Source organism: Ciconia boyciana, chromosome 4, assembly GCF_034638445.1.
Source record: "Ciconia boyciana chromosome 4, ASM3463844v1, whole genome shotgun sequence".
NCBI lineage: Eukaryota > Metazoa > Chordata > Aves > Ciconiiformes > Ciconiidae > Ciconia > Ciconia boyciana.
In genome coordinates, this window is record NC_132937.1 from 35,546,367 (window position 1) to 35,566,323 (window position 19,957).

General features: G+C 36.5%; 1 protein-coding gene across 1 annotated transcript in view; it reads left to right on the plus strand.

Annotated features, from left to right (window-relative positions):
- Positions 1 to 19,957, plus strand: part of NDUFS4 (NADH:ubiquinone oxidoreductase subunit S4) — a 49,628-nt gene that overhangs the window by 14,977 nt on the left and 14,694 nt on the right. The window contains exon 2 of the mRNA XM_072860211.1: positions 6,076 to 6,154. Coding sequence (XP_072716312.1) covers positions 6,076 to 6,154 — 79 coding nt within the window. The remainder of the gene's footprint in view (positions 1 to 6,075; positions 6,155 to 19,957) is intronic.

Here is a 19,957-nt window from a genome sequence, read left to right on the forward strand (position 1 = left end):
GCAAATTCAAGCCTTGTAAATATGGCTGCTTCTCACCTTCCACTAGGCTTGTGGGGGATTCTTCGTGACGTTTCCAGAGGCTCTGTGGCAGGCATTCTCTTCTGTAAGACTTCCATTTATTTTTCCATTTATGTGGTTAAAAACCAAAAGCATATAGGGGTTAAGCATAGGTTATTTAGGAGATATTTAAGAAGTTCAAATTTGTTGAATTTTAGAAATTGAATACAGATATCCAAAACTACCAAGATAAATGTTCAAATCAGATGCCTTAATATCCTTCATCCTGATACCGCAAAAGGCTTTCGATGTCCATTTTTTTTACTGTTTGGTTTCTCCAGTTCAACAGAACTCGTTAATGGCATCAGCAGAGCTGGAGCCTCTAACGTAAGAAGGGAAGAGGAGGCATAAGTATGTCCCCTGAAACAAGGAACTGTGCTACGTCCTTATCCCACGGGGGGATAAGATGGTTGAGAGACCTGACACTGATGGGAATATTGTAGTGAAGACTGGAGAACTTCCAATGGCTTCTCAATGGACCCCCCCATTTGTATAGCAGAGATGTGGAACCCATTTGTGACTTTGCTGGAACAGCAGATGACAGTGGGAGTACACGCATCATGTGGAAGACACGTGGTTAGATGATCACAGCGTTTTTCCAGGATATGCGATACCTATAGAAATTTTTGAAGTCTACAAATTCACATTTTCACCAGTAGTCATCATTAATACATTCCATGTTACTGAGCTAATCTAAGAGTATTTTTACAAGTACTTAATAAGAAGATGGTGTAGTGTAGTCTTTGTGAAATTACTACTCGTCTCGATACACGGTATAAAAGTCATTTAGATTTACTGTGAGACTCTAAAATAACAAATTGTAGCCATAACCCAGTCTAGATGCAATGTTCAGGTCTATAATGTCTCTCTAAAGAACTGTGCACTGTGGAAGTAAAAGTGGCCTTAACCTTTTTAAAATTCCTAACACTGAAACCCAGAAATATCATTAAAGTGTATTGTTTTATAGCAGATATTAAAGCAGAGTTCATGCTGAAGCTGAACCATGATCAGATTGATGGTAAAGACAAAATTGTATTTTACAAAGTTACATTTTAAGTGAACTGTAGAAATAAGTGTAATGCAATTATAATAAATGATAGAAATGATTAAATGATAATAGTGTAAAACGATAATACAAGATCCTGTAGATTAAGATTAAGGAATTTAAATGCCCAACACAATGGCATAGGGTGTGGAGAAAATACCACTTTCATAACTGCAAACCAAATGACAATTTGAGTGGTGATCTCTGTAGCCAAAGGAGCTGCTATAAGTTCATGCTAAGTTATCCATGTTTGTGGAAACACAAAGACACCTCCGTGTTTGTGTGACAGACTAACATGTAGAGAACAAAGAAGGAATCTTCCATTAAGAGAGTGACTAGGAGATTTGAGAGAGGGAATATGCTTGGGAAGGAGGAGCGTGATGCCAGATGCAACTGAACGAAAAGGCCCAGAAAGACAAACTTCAGCAAGAGAAGCATTTTGCTGTCTGAGTCCCTGTGCACTAAGTGTGGCGTCTTCACCAGCCATACAGCCAGGCCTCCTTGATGAAAGAAAAACTTTTTAGGGACTAGAAGACCTTGTAAAGGGTTGGTTATAATCCAGGAAGCTGCAGATTGGATTAGCCACATACGTTAATTTGAGATACTGCCGGAAAGTGTCTCCAAGATCATAAAGGACATGGGTGACTTTTTTTTATAAACCTTGATTTTACTTTTGTGTACATAATTTTAAATGGTTTTTGTTTTAAAAGGCCAACTATTCTAATAAACCCAGGCTTTTACATTTAAAAGCTTGTTTGTTCATCACTAGGGAGCTCACTATAAGAAAAATATTTGGGCAGATTCACATTGGAGCTGTGGCCAGCTTGGAGTCTTGTCACACTTTGTTTATTAGATAGTAACTGTGAAGGAAGTTTGGTCTGTGTTTTCAATGGGACATCAATGAGCCTAGAAGATAGCAGGGTTTATTGTTGCTAGCTATTATGTGTAAAACTTTCTGTATAGTTTCTGAACTTTAGAATTGTATTGCTGTTCTGTCTGTTATTATTTAAAGTATTCTGTGTACAGTAATTTTAAATCAGTTTGATTAGTCTTGGGGTAAGAAATGAAACTTCCTGCTCCTAAGACCTCATCCCAAGATGTTTTGACAGGAAAAAAAATGCATAAGCAGTCAAAAAGAGGGAAAACAGGATAATGTGGATCCATATTGCTTACAAAGAGAAAGGAAGAAAGCAGATTACCTTTCCGAATGTCAGTAGTAGAAGAAAGGGGGAGAACCTTGTGAGAATGGAACTGTAAAAAGTATGTTTTATACTTTTGCAAATTTATCTGTCACAAAAGCCACCTAAGGACATGTGAGCAGAGGCAAATATTAATTGGGAGTTTTGTGAGAATTACTTTACTGTTGAGGACAGAATAAAAGGTTTAAATTGAGTGGTCAACTTAAGTGATTTAGATTGCATTTTCATTTAATTTGAAGGTAAGATAAATGTTGTAAAGTTTATATAGTTTCTAAGGGGAAACTTGAGTGATTAAATTATACTTGTTGTGGGAGTTTGAAAAGAGAGGATGGTGTGAAAGAGGTCTGTTTCCTGGTTATCTCCTCAGTTAAGTGCCTGACATAAGGGACAAACTTGCAATGAAACCTGTTGAAAATTAAACAAGCGCTCTGGGAAATCAAGTAATACTTTCTATTAACTTTTAAATAGTAGTATTTCAGATCACAGGATATTTCAGAGTTGCTGGTATTTCTAAGCTCCAGGTTACTTTCTGATGAGAGATGCAATGAATGGGAATATCAACAGCCTGTCATCTTTAAAGCAAAACTGGTGTTTTATGTATTTTTACACAGAGACACCTCCACGGATTTACAGTTCACATTCCTAGTCTAGACCAAATGCCAGTTTTCAACCACTTTTCAAATAGCAAGTTCTTAAGGAAAGTATGTTCTTTCCAACTCATTGCAATCCAGGGATGGACAGAAGGCTGGGCATTTAAGAAATGTTCAAGGTTGCAAATTCCAGTAACAGTTGGGCTTTTTCCAGAATGGTGTAGTCAAGAGAAATGGCTTTGAAAAATTATGAAGAGGAGCAGAAGTTGACTTAGGTTAGTAAACCATGTGTCTGCTTTTGTAGAAGAAGAGCTAAAACATCATGAAGAGCTGTAAGGTGTGATGCCTTGCAATTTATCCCAGTTGACAGGGACATCTTGTGCAAAAAAATCAGCTCCCTCTGTATGCAGTGTAGAGGCATCTCAGAGAGAGATTCTGCCCACCTTTAATCTGGTGGGATTTTTACCCGTCTCTTCCTTATTAATTATAATGGTATGAAATATCTTCAATTTTTTTCTGCAAATACAGAAATTTCCAAAATGAGAAATCATCTGAGTAAAAACGATGTCAAATGACATAATGCTGAGTGGAAATCATTTTGGATGGGCATGACATTTGTACTTTTCAATTAATGCTGATTAATGCTTTTCCAAATGAAAAAAAAAAACCCAAAAACCAAAAAACAACCAAATTCAAATTGAATTGTGCTAAATTTTGTTCCGAATTGCATTTCTATTACAAGAAAAAGTGTGATTCTGATCAGCCTTATTACTTAAATCCTGGCGTACTCAAATCTGTACATATTCATCAGACCTCTCCACAGAGCAAGGTTCAGAAAACTTCTTGGTTCATAGTTTGGATTATTTTCTGCCCAGAAAGGACCAATTTGATTGCGTAATCCAATGTCCTTCTTTGGCCATATATTAAGTAGTGTAGTGAACACTGTATCACATGAAGTTCTAGAATACCTGCAGAATATTACTTTGATACTAAAATTCCTGGAGCGGGGGAGAAATTATTTTTCCTATTACAATGTTTTTGCCTTGTTTAAGGTTGGAAATTTTGTGGCTTCCGCTGCTTACCACTGGAACTCAAGTGTAATGCTGCTGTTCTGAAGGCTTTTAGGATAACTTCCCTTTTGGTGTATTTTTGAATAAGGACCATCTCAGAGCCATTTCTTATAGCATACTGCAGTATCTGTCTATTCCATTTTTATGTTGTATTGTTTTACATGTACAAATTAAAAAATGACAGCTGTGTTGAGACAGAAGCTCTCCTGGACAGAGATTTTGAGCTAACAGAGTAGTTATCATTTTGATGTTTATGAAATTCTTGTGCTCCCTTGCACTTGAAAACTTCATCTTGTTCTTCAAAGTACCCTTCCAGACAGATTTTGTCATTTTGAGTAGGAATAGATGTGTCTGTCCATGTCACAAAGTTGGGTGATTCTATAAACTTTGTGCTTTGAGTTTGTTTTTCATGATATGGAGATTTTTGAAGTTCTTATTGGCAAATGGAAGGTAATTTAGTAGAGTGTAATCTGTATTAGAAGTACAGATTTGTGTGAATCTGCATTTGAAATATTACTGAATTGAACTTTGTTCCAGTTGCTTAGTTTTATAAGATTCTTGTGGCTTTCTGTATAGTCACTAATTTCAAATTCCTTTCAAGTGTAGGTTTTACCTCCTAAAAACTTTACCATGCTAATATTGTCTGAAAGTTGAATGCTTGTTTAGTTAATGTGTTAAATCCAGTGCAGCTAGATTAATTAAATGATCAAGTTCATATCTTCAAATGCATTCTCACCAGAATCAACAAAAATTAGAGAGGGATTTGAGATTAGAAGACATGGTAGATGCCTGTGTTATGCAGACTGTTCCCCCAGTTAGGTTTTCCATGTTTCCATGGCTTAGTATCCATGGCTTAGTAGAATGCGGTAGAAGATACGCTCTTTTAATTCTACAGGTTTTGAATCATTGTGTGCAAGTTATCTGGTCCTGAGACACCTTTCACATTATTGACTATTTAACAGTTATAGTTTATGTGGGGAGGGGTTAGTTTGGATAGTATTGCAGATTTTCTGAAAGTCTTGGAATTTAGCTTTAAAAGCTGTGGTGATTTTAAACACACTTATGGATGGTTTCCTCAAAAAATGAGGTAAACATTACCAATAGCATTAAATTACTATAATTATGGTTGTAAGTATCCCATAGGCAAAATCTCAATGTTCTTTTGCATCTGCAAGCATGTCTGGCTTCCCAGATTAGGTAATCTTCTGAAGAACAGTTGAAACGGAAGTGGCTTAGTCCCTCTCACTTTTCAGTTGCCTATATTCTTGCATTTTTGTGCCTCATTTGTTTAAAATGACCTTAATTAAATGTGAAGCACGCTATTAGCTCAGAGAATTGAGCTTTTTGGCTTGTTTCACTTGCTGTTGCATTATTTTGCAAAAAGATGATTTGTACGCAAAGGGCCCAATCCTGACATTAGTGGCATAATGCAAATTAAGGGCAAATTTTACTTCTTAATTCAGTGATATGGAATTCGGTTCTGTGTTTCCATCTGTGCCTTACAGGTTTAGTAATTATGCAAGATTAATCATATTTCTTGGAAACAAATAAGTGACACATACTGATTTAGAAATGAAGCAAAATAGTTGTGAGCTTTGCCCACTCAAAATGAGAAACCTTTGTTTGAATTATCAGCTTAGGGTTTGTTTTGTTGGTTTTTTTGTTCTTTTTTCTTTTTTTAAAGTTGTTAAAGTGTAGAACTGGAGCTTTACCATTACAAATAGATTTAGGATTTTTTTCCTCTGATGGCATCATTTTAAGGATCAGAGTTCCAGAATGCTTGCAGCAGCCTTGTATTTTTCTGTTCGTGACAAACCAGCTACTGTACATTCATATAGAGCAGTACAGTCCTTGCCACTGGCAGTCTCTCTGTGACAGAGAGCCTGTAGGCTGACATAAAGTGCAGCCTGTTGTGAACTGCTAAGTGGGAGTCTGCCAAAAACTCAGCAGACAGAACTAATTGGGGAGAAAAAGGATTTTTGTGCCCTCATCTCTCCCTCTTCAATTTTTTTTACAAGACGGATATTGTTAAAGTAACTTGTTTATGTAAGATTTGTCTGCCTCTATTTTCTCATTGCATGAATCATTTTTTAACTTCAAGTCTTGCACTGCAGGTCACTGAGCACTTCCACATGGCGGCTGGCACAGGACCAAACTCGAGACACGCAACTCATCACAGTTGATGAAAAATTGGTAAGGGTTTTCTACTGCATACTGCTATGATACAGCCTTCAGGGTTATTTCTGCACAATAGGCATTCAGTATGGTATTCTGCATTCTTCTAGGAAAGCCGTATAAATATGAACTACAAAGCAACAATCCTTCATACATTTTTAAAAGGGAAGCATTAGTAAAACATAAGTATGTGAAGGAAATATGGCATTCAAAATGTTAAGCAATATAAACTGATGAGTACCTTGTTTATTATTATTATATTATGGCCAAGGACCAGTATGAGCTGTAATTTATAACAAGTTTGTTCTTTTTGAAATCTGGGTATAGTTTCTGTGTAGTGAAATTATACAGAATTTGCCAGCTTCCTGAAATTATCTTCATTAGTACCCATATTACTAAAGAAACTGTGTAAAGAAGCATCATGCAAGGTTATTGTTACTATGCACATATACTCTAGCTTTTGAATATGCATGAAGGTTAGATTACAACTAGGAACAAATGCATAACATTCTTCTGCTAATCAGTAGCAGATCAGAAATTTGGCAATCTTTTCTTGTAAGTTCTTCCATAATGTGTGGTCTGTTACTCTAGATGCAACCTGACACTTCTGTTTACATTATTCAATAGTATAATTTTTGTAAGACTTCTGGGGGGAATGTGTCACAGCAGAAGCATGCTTTTCATTGGTTTTCATATCGCTTTTGAATCTTCAGGAAAAAAAAATTCCCATCATATGTACCAGACAGTTCATATTGTATGTACTTTCTTGTATCCCTGAAGCTATATTAACTACTTAAGAAATATTTGGAATTTGTGTTTATAAATTGAACACTTGTAATGATCACTACAAGTTGAGACAGCTGAAGTTTAACAGGCTATTGGAAAAAAACGCACCTACTTTAACAACTCTTCAGGGCTTTTTTTTCTCATGCCTTGTAATACAGATGTAGCAATAATCTATGCACAGGTAAAAAAAATTCGGTTCTTTTGTAAACTTTTTTCTGAATTTAAAAAGTAATAGTATAATTTTAGATTTAAAAATTAGGGAAAAAGTTAATACTATATTCTAGCGAACATGGTTATCTTGCTAATCTAGTTGCATAACTTGGGATCCAGGAAATTTCATTTAATGTACAAGAGTTAATGAGTCACTATGTAAATAAGATTCACCAACTCAATAGACCTACATTTCCCTAAACGAATTATGAATTATGTTTGATTATTGTAGTGCTATTCTTTAACATAAAATAAAAATCTAAATAGCGTTTTTATAATGCTGGAATTTACAGTATCACATTTCCCTATTGTGACCTCAGGTAATGGATACATAGATCTGAAAGAGACTACAGTGCGAAGACAGACCCACAAAATAAATACTCTTCTATCTTCCATTTTGTATTTAAATGTACATTATCCTCAGTTAGGGTTGTACGTTACCTTGTCTAGCTATGAGAGTTTATACTTCAAGTTGAGTTAGTGATACTTATTTGAAATACAACTATTTTGTTCTGTTAGTGTTAGTGTAAATGAACTGTAAGTGAAGTGGTTATTTCTAATGTCATTATATGTTCTCATCAAGTTGAAGATGCTCATATCATAGTTGCTGGGGGGGTTTTTTGAGATCTCATGGTAGCAGCCATTGAATAGTTTTGTTTAATTTTGATATGTATAATGTATCTAAATGATTATTTTATCCTCAGTTCTTTCAAGTATTAGGTTTAATGTTAGACTGAATAGTATTTTCCTACAATATTGTGCATGTAGGTGCACATTCTAGATACACAAATCTTTTATTTTTCTCCAGATTATTGTAGGGCCTGAAATAAAATGATAGAAAATTAGTATATTATTTTAAAATTTTAATTTGTAGATTTAGTTAAGTTTTTGGAGAAGTTTCCATAATGCTATAAAATATCCAATAATTGATGTTCTATTAATGGGCAAAAGTTCATATCCCATTAACAAGGAGAATCTTCACAAAGAGGTTTGATGTGGTTTTCAGTTCTTTCAGGATTAGGAGAAGTTCTCTAGACACCTGTTAAACCTCATGGAAAAGTAGAGTACTGTACTAACTTATTTCAGGTTGTTGCAGTATATTCCCTAATTTTAAGCAGAATTAATTACAACCCATTAAAACTCATTTAAGACATTACATTAATTTTCTGTTTCTTAAATAATGTTGCTAAGCATAATAAAACTGTTATTTCCGTGCAAGTTGTAATTAATTCTGTATTCCAGAAGTGGATGCTTAACTTTTAATTAAAAAAAGACCCTTCCTCTTGTGTTACTGCCAGATATATGCATCTTATTGTTAGAAATCATTATATCATGTTTTGATGTATTTGTTGGCTTTGTCATACTTTTTTTAAAGCCTGGCATCGCCTTATGGGTGGTTTTTACTTGCATATCAGCAAGAAGAAGCAAGAACAGGTGGAAAATGAGATATGGTTATTGTTGTTTGCTTTACTCCTCTTGCAACTTATTTTGAAACTGAACTCTTCTCTGAGTTGATGTTTACAAGGCTTGTTACTGAAAACTTTTAACTGCATATTGTAGTTGAATTAATCTGTCTATTTCCAGTGCTTTTGTAGATCTTGTATTCCTATGTGTACGTGCATATGCTAGAATTTGATCGTTTGGTTCTGTAAGTACTAAAATATTCCTTGTCTTGGGAAACACAAATGAAATAGAAGGGGGAAGAGCATTCTGACATTGAATTATTAAGCAGTAGTCGGTCACCTTCTTACTGCAGCCCAGCATGTGTTGAATACAACAGAAAAATGAGTTCTGCTGAAATAGTAGAAAATACAGTAGTTTAGACCACATTCATTTTTCATCTTAGAAGAAAGTGGGACTTCTAAATGTAAAAGGAGTTAAATGCTCAGCTTGTATAGAACACATCCAAGAAATGGTATCTTTGTCTCAGTTACTAGTTGTTTTCAGTGAATATTGAATAAAATAACTTTTAATGAACAGTTAAATCCGAAGAAAATGCCATACAAAATGAACAAAGCTGAACAGAAATACAGTTCTTGCATCACATTTTGAATCTCTGGCCACCAATTAGGTCATATTCCAAGAGTCTGGACAAATAGCTGTGTGAAAAGTAGTCTCTCAAGACCCTGCTTGCATTAGGAAATTTGGGCTATAGAGGACAAAGGCTGTCAGCAGCAAATCTCCCTCAGGTAATGTTCCAAATGATTTAACTGTTTGTGCGTATGGAGTAACAGCTTCCATCATCATTATAAAAAGCTTCAGTGGTTTTGCTTAAAAGGGGGGTTTGAACTATTTTTAATTACTGCAATTTGTTTCAGTTATTGTAAGCAGGGTGCATCAATAACTGTTTGTTGTAGCTAAAAGTTGTCCAGTTCAGCATGTGTGCTTTAAGCAGGCTTCCCAGTCAGTGCTGGTAATGCTGCACTGTGGGTGTCTAGCCTGGGCTTTCTACAGGCTAGGCACTTTTGTGAAAGTTGCTGTCTGCAATTGGAAGGTACCTCCAAGTATTTGCCAATATAAGGACTTTTGTAGTGGTTAAATGATACCAATATTGCAAGAACGTTTCAACATTAGAACAACTGCCAGTAAATATCATTTGCATCTCTAAAGCAGAATATTCCACTGATAATGTATATACTGTAGCTCAAAGCAAAAATTCTTGCAAGAGCAGTTGTAGGGTTTGGTCACTGGGGAGATGCTAGAAACATTGTGGAACTGTGGTTAAGGATCAACTATTAGTTGCAGCCACCTCACAGATGTTTTTATTCTGTATCAGGCCAAGATAAAATAGGATGAGTTGCTACACAGAGTTAGGCATTCAAGAGCAGTTGAGCAGTCCCAATGAAAGAGCAGTACCAATTCAAGTGCAATTGAAATGGTACTGAAGTAGTTTTTGCAGCATTGTGAGAACATGTAGGGACCGACTATTACAGGCATGACAGGCTAACTACAATGATGCTGTTGACATTTCAGCACCTGTCCTGAAATTGTTTTGTTTTTTCTATACTGTTAGTTAAACTTTTATTCAGTAATGGTTCAGAAGTCTCAGTATTGAACCTCAGCAGAAGGCAAGTTTCCTTCTCATTGTAGATAAGCTCTATATAAATCACTAAAGATAACTTGCATACACCAAATTGGGCACAGAAAATCTGAAGCCCTTTTTCAGATGATGTTCAAGAGGAGCAGTAAATGCTGTATACTGCAGCAGCCTAGGCCAAAGTGGATTAATAAGTGGACTTAGTGGATGAGGGAAAGGCTGTGGATGTTGTTTATCTGGACTTTAGAAAAGCCTTTGACAATCTTTCCGACAGCATTCTCCTGGAGAAACTGGCTGCTCATGGCTTGGATGGGCATATTCTTTGCTGGGTAAAAAACTGGCTGGCTGGCCAGGCCCAAAGAGTGGTGGTGAATGGTCCAGTTGGCGGCCGGTCACAAGTGGTGTTCCCCAGGCCTCAGTATTGGGGCCAGTTCTGTTTAATGTCTTTATCAATGATCTGGACGAGGGGATCGAGTGCACCCTCAGTAAGTTTGCAGATGACACCAAGTTGTGCAGGAGTGTTGATCTGCTTGAGGGTAGGAAGGCTCTGCAGAGGGACCTGGACAGGCTGGATCGATGGGCCAAGGCCAATTGTATGAGTCCAAGTGCAAGGTCCTGCACTTGGGTCACAACCCCATGCAACGCTACAGGCTTGGGAAAGAGTGGCTGGAAAGCTGCCTGGCGGAAAAGGACCTGGGGGTGTTGGTCAACAGCTGGCTGAATATGAGCCAGCAGTGTGCCCAGGTGGCCGAGAAGGCCCATAGCATCCTGGCTTGTATCAGAAATAGTGTGGCCAGCAGGACTAGGGAAGTGATCGTCTCCCTGTACTCGGCACTGGTGAGGCTGCACCTCGAATACTGTGTTCAGTTTTGGGCCCCTCACTACAAGAAAGACATTGAGGTGCTGGAGCGTGTCCAGAGAAGGGCAACGAAGCTGGTGAAGGGTCTAGAGCACAAGTCTGGTGAGGAGCGGCTGAGGGAACTGGGGTTGTTTAGCCTGGAGAAAAGGAGGCTGAGGGGAGACCTTATGGCTCTCTACAACTACCTGAAAGGAGGTTGTAGAGAGGTAGGTGTCAGTCTCTTCTCCCGAGTAACAAGAGGAAATGGGTTGGATATTAGGAAGAATTTCTTCACCGAAAGGGTTGTCAAACATTGAACCAGGCTGCCCAGGGAAGTGGTTGAGTCACCATCACTGGAAGTATTTAAAAGACGTGTAGATGTGGCGCTTAGAGACATGGTTTAGTGGTGGACTTCGCGGTGTTAGGTTAATGGTTGGACTCAATCTTAAGGGTCTTTTCCAACCTAATTGATTCTGTGATCCTAATAACTTGTGAAATCAGTATCAAGAATCTTGGGAGCTTCCTCTTGGCTGTTCAGAGGTAAGCAGTTAGTGTCTGTTGTAAGTGTTTACTACTGGATAATCCAGGCGTAGCAGTGTATTAGTAGGATTCTCAGACCATGAACCTCTTCGTCAAAGAAGTTGCGGAAACACTCCAGTCCATTTTTTCTAGAAGACTGCATTCATCAGCTGCATTCATCAAGCAAACATCACATGGTGTTTTCAGGATTGACTCATAGTTCCTTCACCTTCATCAAAATCCCAACTTTGGCCAGGCTTAGAAATTATTGAAATTGTATAATCTTTGTTTGATTAGAGAAGCATAGGCTTTACTATAATAAACAGTGATAATACTGCAGCTCAAAATAAAATATACAAACAAGTGAAAAATAGCCTGGAATTATGAAACTTTTTCAAGTCTCAATCTGATAGTCTGCAGTACTGTGAAACAAAGGACATAGCAAATCAAGCTTTAACATGCTTTTTAAAGTGTGATCATTGCTAGCAGCCTTTCCCAAGAACTAAGAGGATATAATATACTTTACTTTGAAAACCAAAGCAGTAATGTGTCATAAAATTATGTGCGAGACAGCGTGACGTTGCAGTTGAAGACTGTGTATGGGAGCTGTTTTTGCAACTCGGTGAAGAGAAACACTTGGCAAAGTATGCATGTATTAAAGACAGGCTTACTAGATTTTCTTTTCTTGAAACTACTATTCAGCCAAGAATTCTCCAAGCATTACCACTGTGTTAGATAATAAGGATATAGTGGATGTTCTATGTTTTGGATTTTCAAAATGCTGTTAACCCCTTGTGAGTTATTCCTTGAGGGTGAATTCAAGGTGTTCCTAAAGTAACTTAATGTGGTAAAAGAATTTAGAGTAATCTTTTCTTTGTTTAATCCACTCTAGCTGCAGTATTTACTCAACTGGTTACCATAAAGGATTCAGTTCAAGGACAGCATTCCTCTTTAGATGAGGAATGTAACATGTACAAATTTTTGTGTGCCTTCTGTGTATGTCTCTGTGATAGGGACTTGTCGTATTCAAAGGGTTCAAGGTACTGTGATGGAAATCTCTGGAGGGGTTCAGACAGAGTTACCCATTCCCTCCTCCTAGCCCCAAATTTCTCTCTTGTAGGTTGTATTCCTTCTATTTATTTTTTTCTCTCAATTAGATTAGTAGCTTGCATTTTGCTTCAGAATAATGAAAAATGAATAAAAGTGAATAAACCTGTTACGTAAAATAAGGTTAATAAGTGTTTTTTCCACCCTTTACTTTGCAGATATATTTTGAGTAACAGTTTCTAGCTTAGGCTAAAATGGCCTTGTACGTAAAGCCTGTGGTTTGGAGAAGTACTTTCTTCCATCACACTTCTGTCAAGTGAGCAGGTGACCAGCTTGTTTGAACTGTGTTGTACTTGGGATTCAAGACAAAAGAAAAGTTGTTTGCTCATGGTTTATAAAATATTTCATACAGTGTGCCTTGTCCTCTCGTTTCACTTCGTATGCATTTGGTTTGCATTCAGGCATCTGCAGTTGTGGTGTTTGACACTTGAATGATACTAGTTTCACGTGTAGAAGGTATTTAAGGTATAAAACCACATTCTAGAATTATTTCAAAATTAAATGCATTCTTCCAATAAAAGTGAAATGTTCCAAAGAGAAGACTGTTTGCAAGTAAAAATACGTATACATCTACTTTAATAAAAGTGTCTAATTTAGGAGTGGACTTGCATAGAGTTAAATACTTAAAGGCCTTTACTTATTGTCGTCACTGATAGTTTATTTGTGAATCTGCATTTTTGCTGCAAAACATAATATTAAAAAGTTCCCCCCTCCCCCCCCCTCCAGTGAAGACTAAGAAATACTGCTCTGGAGAGGAAAAAACTGTGTTGTATAACTTTGTCAAGCAGCTGGTGTGAAATTTAATATTTAAAATTTTTAATGATTTTGGGGATGGTGATAATCCTTCTCACTTCATGTATACCATGCTAGTCTGCCAGAGCATATATTTATTTCTAAACAGTGATTTTTTTTTTTTTTAATTTAAATAATTTGGCATTTTCTTTTTACAGTTTTGGCTGGTAGTTGCATTTGGTCTTAAATACAGTACAAGCTCAGGTGTAGGTGTACATGTAGTTACCAGGTTATCTAGCTATGTACACATGTTCAGTACTGCAAATTCACTGTGTTTTGCTGTTTGGCAATTAAATCCCTCTTCAGTTGGAATATCCTAACTCAATTCAGCCTATACTGCTTGCTACAACTTGTTTTTGTAAGCAATTGTAGTTTGATGAAACTTGCGGTGGTTTAGAAAACAGGGTTGGCTGGATACCGATAAAGAGCTTTCTGTAAGAATGTCTGTGGGCAACAAGTTACTCCCCATGATAAAGAAGCTTTCTATGACTCTGACAGTCCAAGTAAAGAAATTGCCATCACCTTTATCTGTCTTTTAGGAGCAATAAATATTGCTATATTACTAAATTTCAGCTTGAGATAATTTTGTTTTTCAGTTTAGAAAACTACACATTTTGCAGGTAGCCTAGAACTTCCTATAAAGTGATACATAGATGTATCAATGAGAGCAATTGCACTCTCATCCCTATGTAGGTTTATTTTGGTTGTAGGATGGGGTAAAGGATTTGGATTTCTTTGTCTGAGAGCCTTTTCTTTTGGTGCATGGTAGTGCTATCTCTGCTGGGTATTGGAAGGAGGAGTGTCTGAGACTAAGGTTACACAACCTTCTAACATCTCGAGTGTCTGTTTTGTCCAGGCTTCCTTCATGCAGCATTCTTGTGCAAAGATTTCAAGGCTTTAGTCTGGAGCACTGGGTCAAAGACTATGTCTCTCTGAAGGGTATGCAGGCGATTTTTTTTGTTTCATTACATAGTATTTCATTTTCTATCAAAGAATACTGGTTTTGAAGAGCTTGCTATGATGGCTGCTCAGAACAAATTAAAGGAGTATCATTGTGCCGTGTTTAGTTTGTCTGGCTTCCAAAGGGTTATTCAACATGCAAATACTTGTTTGGTTTTGTAAGTCTAAATATGCAAGCAATGTTTCTAATCTGCTAGAAAGAATAAAAGTAAGCCATTTATGCAGTCTGGTAATCAACAGGAGTAAGAAGTAACTTCCTTTTTGGATCTGTTTTGTGTAGTAGTTTTGCTTTTTAAAGACTAGAACTCATAAAACAGTACCAGTATCTGAATCTTTTCTAGAACACCTAAGTTAGTATCCCCTGTTATGAAATATTTCTGTAGATGACATGAATTCTTCTTGTCCTGTCAGGAATAGTGAATAAACAATTCCTTGTAGAGCCCTTGCTTTTCTGTTCAATCAAATGTGTCTTTCTGCATTTTTGTGGTATATCTAAGTTGTAGATTTAAGACAAAAATCCTACCCTAACTAACAAAGTTCTATGTACAGACTTGAAAGCTGTTTCTAGTCATGAAGTTCTAGCTGAATCATTTTGTCAAGTCAGAAGGGAAAAGCTTTCCATGTCTGGAAAGCCTAGTAATCCTGTGGGAATCCTTGAACATCTCAGTCATGCTGCAGGAGAACTTGGTGCTTCTTCAGTACTACCTCTTCCTGCTCAGAAGATTAATGATGAAATGGAACTAGATGCTCTTCCAGTTCTTGATGGTTTGTTTGAGGTATCTTTGAACTACTTTTCATGGCTGCTTTCTCAAATTAGGAGCGTTAACCTGTGTTAACTGGGGACATGGACCATGGAGAGAGCATCTGATGTTCAGATCCAGTGTTTTAATATGCAGTTTAGTTCTTGTGTTGTGAAGTATGCACTGTAGGGAAATTGCTCAGTCCCTTACATATATTTTTGGCATAATCAGTTCTATTCAGTCCAAAAACCCCATTGGCTTACATTTAGTGGAAAAGAAAATCTTTGCTTATGGGGAAATAAATTTTATGCTATTACCTGTTAGCCTGAAAACTGGGTTAACAAGTGAGAAGAAGCTGAGCTATAAGGAATTTCTACAAAATGCTGATAAGACATACCAAATACAGGGGTTTTTTTAAGGTGTTATAATTATGTTGCAAATGTTTTTAAAAAAAATTAAGACTATGATGAGTAATTCTGATTACAAGCATCTGAAGAAGTGGGTAGTTCTTCCTTACAGATTCATTTTACAGATGTGCACATATATTCATGTGTAAAAATATATAACAGTATTTGTCTAAACATCATCATCATAAATCATATATTTTAAAGTTTTCACTGAGCAGCATGTTAACCAAGCAGAAGCTTTTTTAAGATTAAAATTGTAGTTTGCACTAGTAATTTATTCTTTATTCTTCTGGTTTTTATTTTTTCTTGGATGCATTTTCTTAGGACCACATTTTTGTTGCCATGTCCACTCCATTTGAAAGCATTCATGGGTCAACTAATTCTGGTTCTCTGATAAGTCAGAAGTTGAATATCTTCTTCTGTAATGTCTGTTTCCAATACAAATTCTTAGGTTTTTTATCACTGTTTAGTAAACACAATTGTACATTGTACTCTCCTTTGATTTCCCTCTCCCCCCTCCCCCCAGTAATAGAAAACTGAAAGGAGACATGTAGTGTATCAAGTTGAATTACTGAATTTAATTGGTGACGGATTTTTCTCTATTGTATCAGGAAGTGTAAGACCATGATTTCTGTCTTGTAAATAACCTTAAAGGCCAAGCATATAAAGGCCAAAGCACAAATTATAGGGACAGGCTTCTAGTTAGAACAAGCTAAAAACAGTTTGTGAAGTAACACTAATACATTCTAGTTATGATTCAGCTTTTTAGAGAGAGATTGTAGAAAGCTTCCATTTTAACTACCCATACAGATAAATTTAAAGAAAACATTTTTGTCCAGTGGCATTAAGCTGCGTATTTTATTGATGATGATGAAACAGTTGAAGCTCCATCAGCCCTTCCCATCCCCACCAGGGAATAATGACTGTGTTACTGTTAGAAAAGAACCTTCTAAAACACATTTAAGGCTTAAAAGCTGTATGCACTAATTAACAAAATACAGTGAACATTTAAGCTGTTAATAGCCGCAGCATCCCTGATGCATAGACCTTCAGTATGCTAACACTGCATAACAGTTCTCTATTGTGCATCTCTTTAACGAGGGTAACTGTGTCAGTTCTTTTCTTGCTTCACTACCTGCTGTGTATTGAAATTATGTACACTATTTAGCACTTGCTTTCAACTTTTAAAGTCCGTGCATATTACGTAGAAGCATTACATCTTGCATTAGGGTAAGGGACAGCTTTTAACAGGTCTGGCTTCCTTGTAATTTCTTAAATGCAACTTTTATTCTAAAAAGCATGCACCAACAGGGATTTTCCTCTAAATTTGCATTTCTTGATTGGGGATTTGCTTCTGGTTTTCTCCCCTGTGTCTCACACCACTTGTTACTTTGTGGTAAAGGTCTGTTACAGAAATCACTTTCTTTATAAAGGAGATGTAAAGACTAGAGAACATGCATCACAGTGAAGGCAAGCATTGGTTTACATGAACTCAGGATTTCTTGATACTGTTCTTAGTAGCAGACCATGCACTAGCGTGACAGTATTGCCAAGTTAAACTTTAAAACACTACTTTTTGCCTTTTTTTCACCCCCACCTTTGATGAATGTCTTTTTTTAATAAAAGCCTAAATAGTTTGTTGAATTTTAACCCTTAAAGTTAAATGGTGTTCCACAGCTACCATTAAATAGGGAATTGGGAAGTGACAGGAAAAGAACAGCAGAACACATGATAATGAAATTAAAAAAAAAAAAAAAAAAATTAGTATTATTTGCTCTAGCTCCCAGCCCAAGGAGATTGTTAGCTAGATAAAACTGAATCCACAATGGATGTTTCATATATTGTAGTGATAATCTTTCCTATGAGTTCATCATAGGAAATCTTGCTAGAGTTATCAAGTCTTAAGACTTTGCTGTACATCCAGATACTCAACAACTCAGACCTTAGGACATTTGCTGTGCAGATTAGAGTATAAATTGGCCGAGGTGTTCCTGCTTCACAGCAGCAATTGCACTGCTTATGTGTAAGTAGTGTCCCAGTTCACTGCTAGGCTCTGAACATCATGCTCCCTTGGGTCTTTTGCAGCTTGAACTGGTAAGGGAGCTTTCCATAAAACTGAGAAAAGGTGCCCCAGCCACACATTTAACACAGATTAGACCCCTTCCCCTCCAAAGGCTGAAGATGATGAAGCAAGTGGTGCCCGTGTTTGGGAACTCTACCTGGGCCTTATTTGGAAAATTTCGTAATAGGTACTTTAAAGGAAGCTTTGTAAGGTTTTCAAATGGGCATAAAGCAAATCAGAACTGTTAATGTTCTTGTTCCTGACAGAATTCCTGAAAAACAGTAACTTTATAAAATTCAGTTATGTCATAGGCTTATCATTTATTTTGTAAAGACAGGCAACTCTTAATGAATGTTAAAAATAACAAGTTTACTAAAATGGCATCAGAAACACACAAAAAATAGAGAAAGAGTGAAAGAGTAACCTGAATTTTGGCTCTCACTTAAGATATGGAAAACCTCACCCTGAGCTGCTGACTGGGGCTTTGGGTGTCCATGATCAAAACTACATTTTATAGACTGTAGGCTCAAGAGTCATCTTTAGTGAATAATTCACCAAGATATTGAAATATTATGTTTAGATTTGCAAGACAGTCTGCTTATTGTGACTTATGCTAAGAGTATAGCATAAATAATTGGAACTGCAAACTGAATAAATTTTCTTTGAAAGAATATACCATCACTGAACTACAAGTGAACTACAGTATACTATTTGTTTAATAGCATATACAAAATTGAACTAATTAGGGGAATCAGTACAAAGCTGTCTGTTCTAGGTAGGCTCTAGCCGCTAGTACTTCTGTCTCCTTTCCTTTAAAGCTCCTTCCTGCCTGTTTTTTTTGTTCTTCAACTGAGAAATAGTATCTGTAAGAACAGTTGCTTATGGTAGTAAAGCAGTAGAGTATTGCCATACTTCCCATAACTAAATTATTCGAAGAGGAATCATATTATTTCATTTGTTCAGTTATCCTCTTTCTTTTTCTAAATGCAGATAAACTAAGACTGCCTCTCCTTTTATTTGAAAGTTTACAGTCTAAAAACTTTGCTGTAGTCTTATTCTTAACTAATTAGTATTTTTGCATGTTTTTTAATCTGAGGATTGTGAAGTTCTTGTAGAATGGTTGAAAGTTGTGCGCTGTAGAAAACTCTGTATTTTCAAATGCCTCACAGGTAATAAAAGAACCCTAGCCACTTGTGTGTGTGGAAGCAAAAGTTTTGCTTACATATGCTTTGAATGAGTTCTAGAAAGTATGTCCTCTCTAAATCTTGCTGTATTACAAGAAAAAGTAGTTTACAAGATCTGCTGTAAGTAATTCTGACTTTTTTCCCACCTTGTTTGAGATAAGCACACTGTTTATCATTTCCTCAATTTGAAGAGTGTCATGATCACACTGATCACACTGAAGTCTGATGACTACTAGTAGCAACAATCTATTTTTATGAAATACATTCTTCTCTGCTGACTGCCCCTACTTTCCTCCATTTAATAATGATTTTCTTAATTTCAGTCATATGGAGAAACTGCAAAGTGTAAACCCAGATATTGGATTCCCCTTCTCTTTAATTTAATGATATTTACCCAGACAACATTTACAAAATTAAGACATACTGTTACAGGAAAAAAATACATTATTAATAATTAAATAATCATTTTGTCTTGCTCTTTGATTCTTTCTTGGCAGAAAAACTATACTGAGCATGAAATATCCGTCTGTGCTGAAAGTGGGACTTACGTGTTTCGAAGGTTTCATTTTTAAATTTCTAAAATGTTGTCTACCTGTCCATCAAGAATGCAGGCTGAATGATCGGTATTTTTTGCATGTTTGTCAAGAAAAATGCCTCTCTGTTTTGAGGCTTGTCAGGGCACTGAGAGTTGCAAAATCTGAGATTTTTGAAAGGCACAACTCATCAGCTTTTGCCATAACTTTTACCATTAATGACTTTTATAAATACAATCTTTCTATGACTTTTGCAGGAGACAAATGTGAATACAAAATTCAGGAATGTAATGCAGACTATAAGTAAAGTGTTTTAAGATGTGAAAGAAGGGTTGATGAGGGGTAAGTTTTCTACTTACTAGTGTGAAGTCTTGTTGCAATTTGTAGAGAGCACCTGGGATTTTTAGAAGTCCAGTCAGTTATTGCTGTTTACTCTTTCATTGTGTTCTCTGAACAAATGCAAGTGACGATGGTTTAATGGTGTGTGGAATGTGTTATCCCATTATGTTTGTAGCATCTCATGCAAGCAGCATGGAATAATATTGGGCATGCAAAATATTGGGAAGGTGAAGTGAGCCTTTGTGCAGTGGGATGACAGGGAAGTTCTCAAAGAGTTTTTGTGAGAACAGTGAATGCTTAGCCGTTG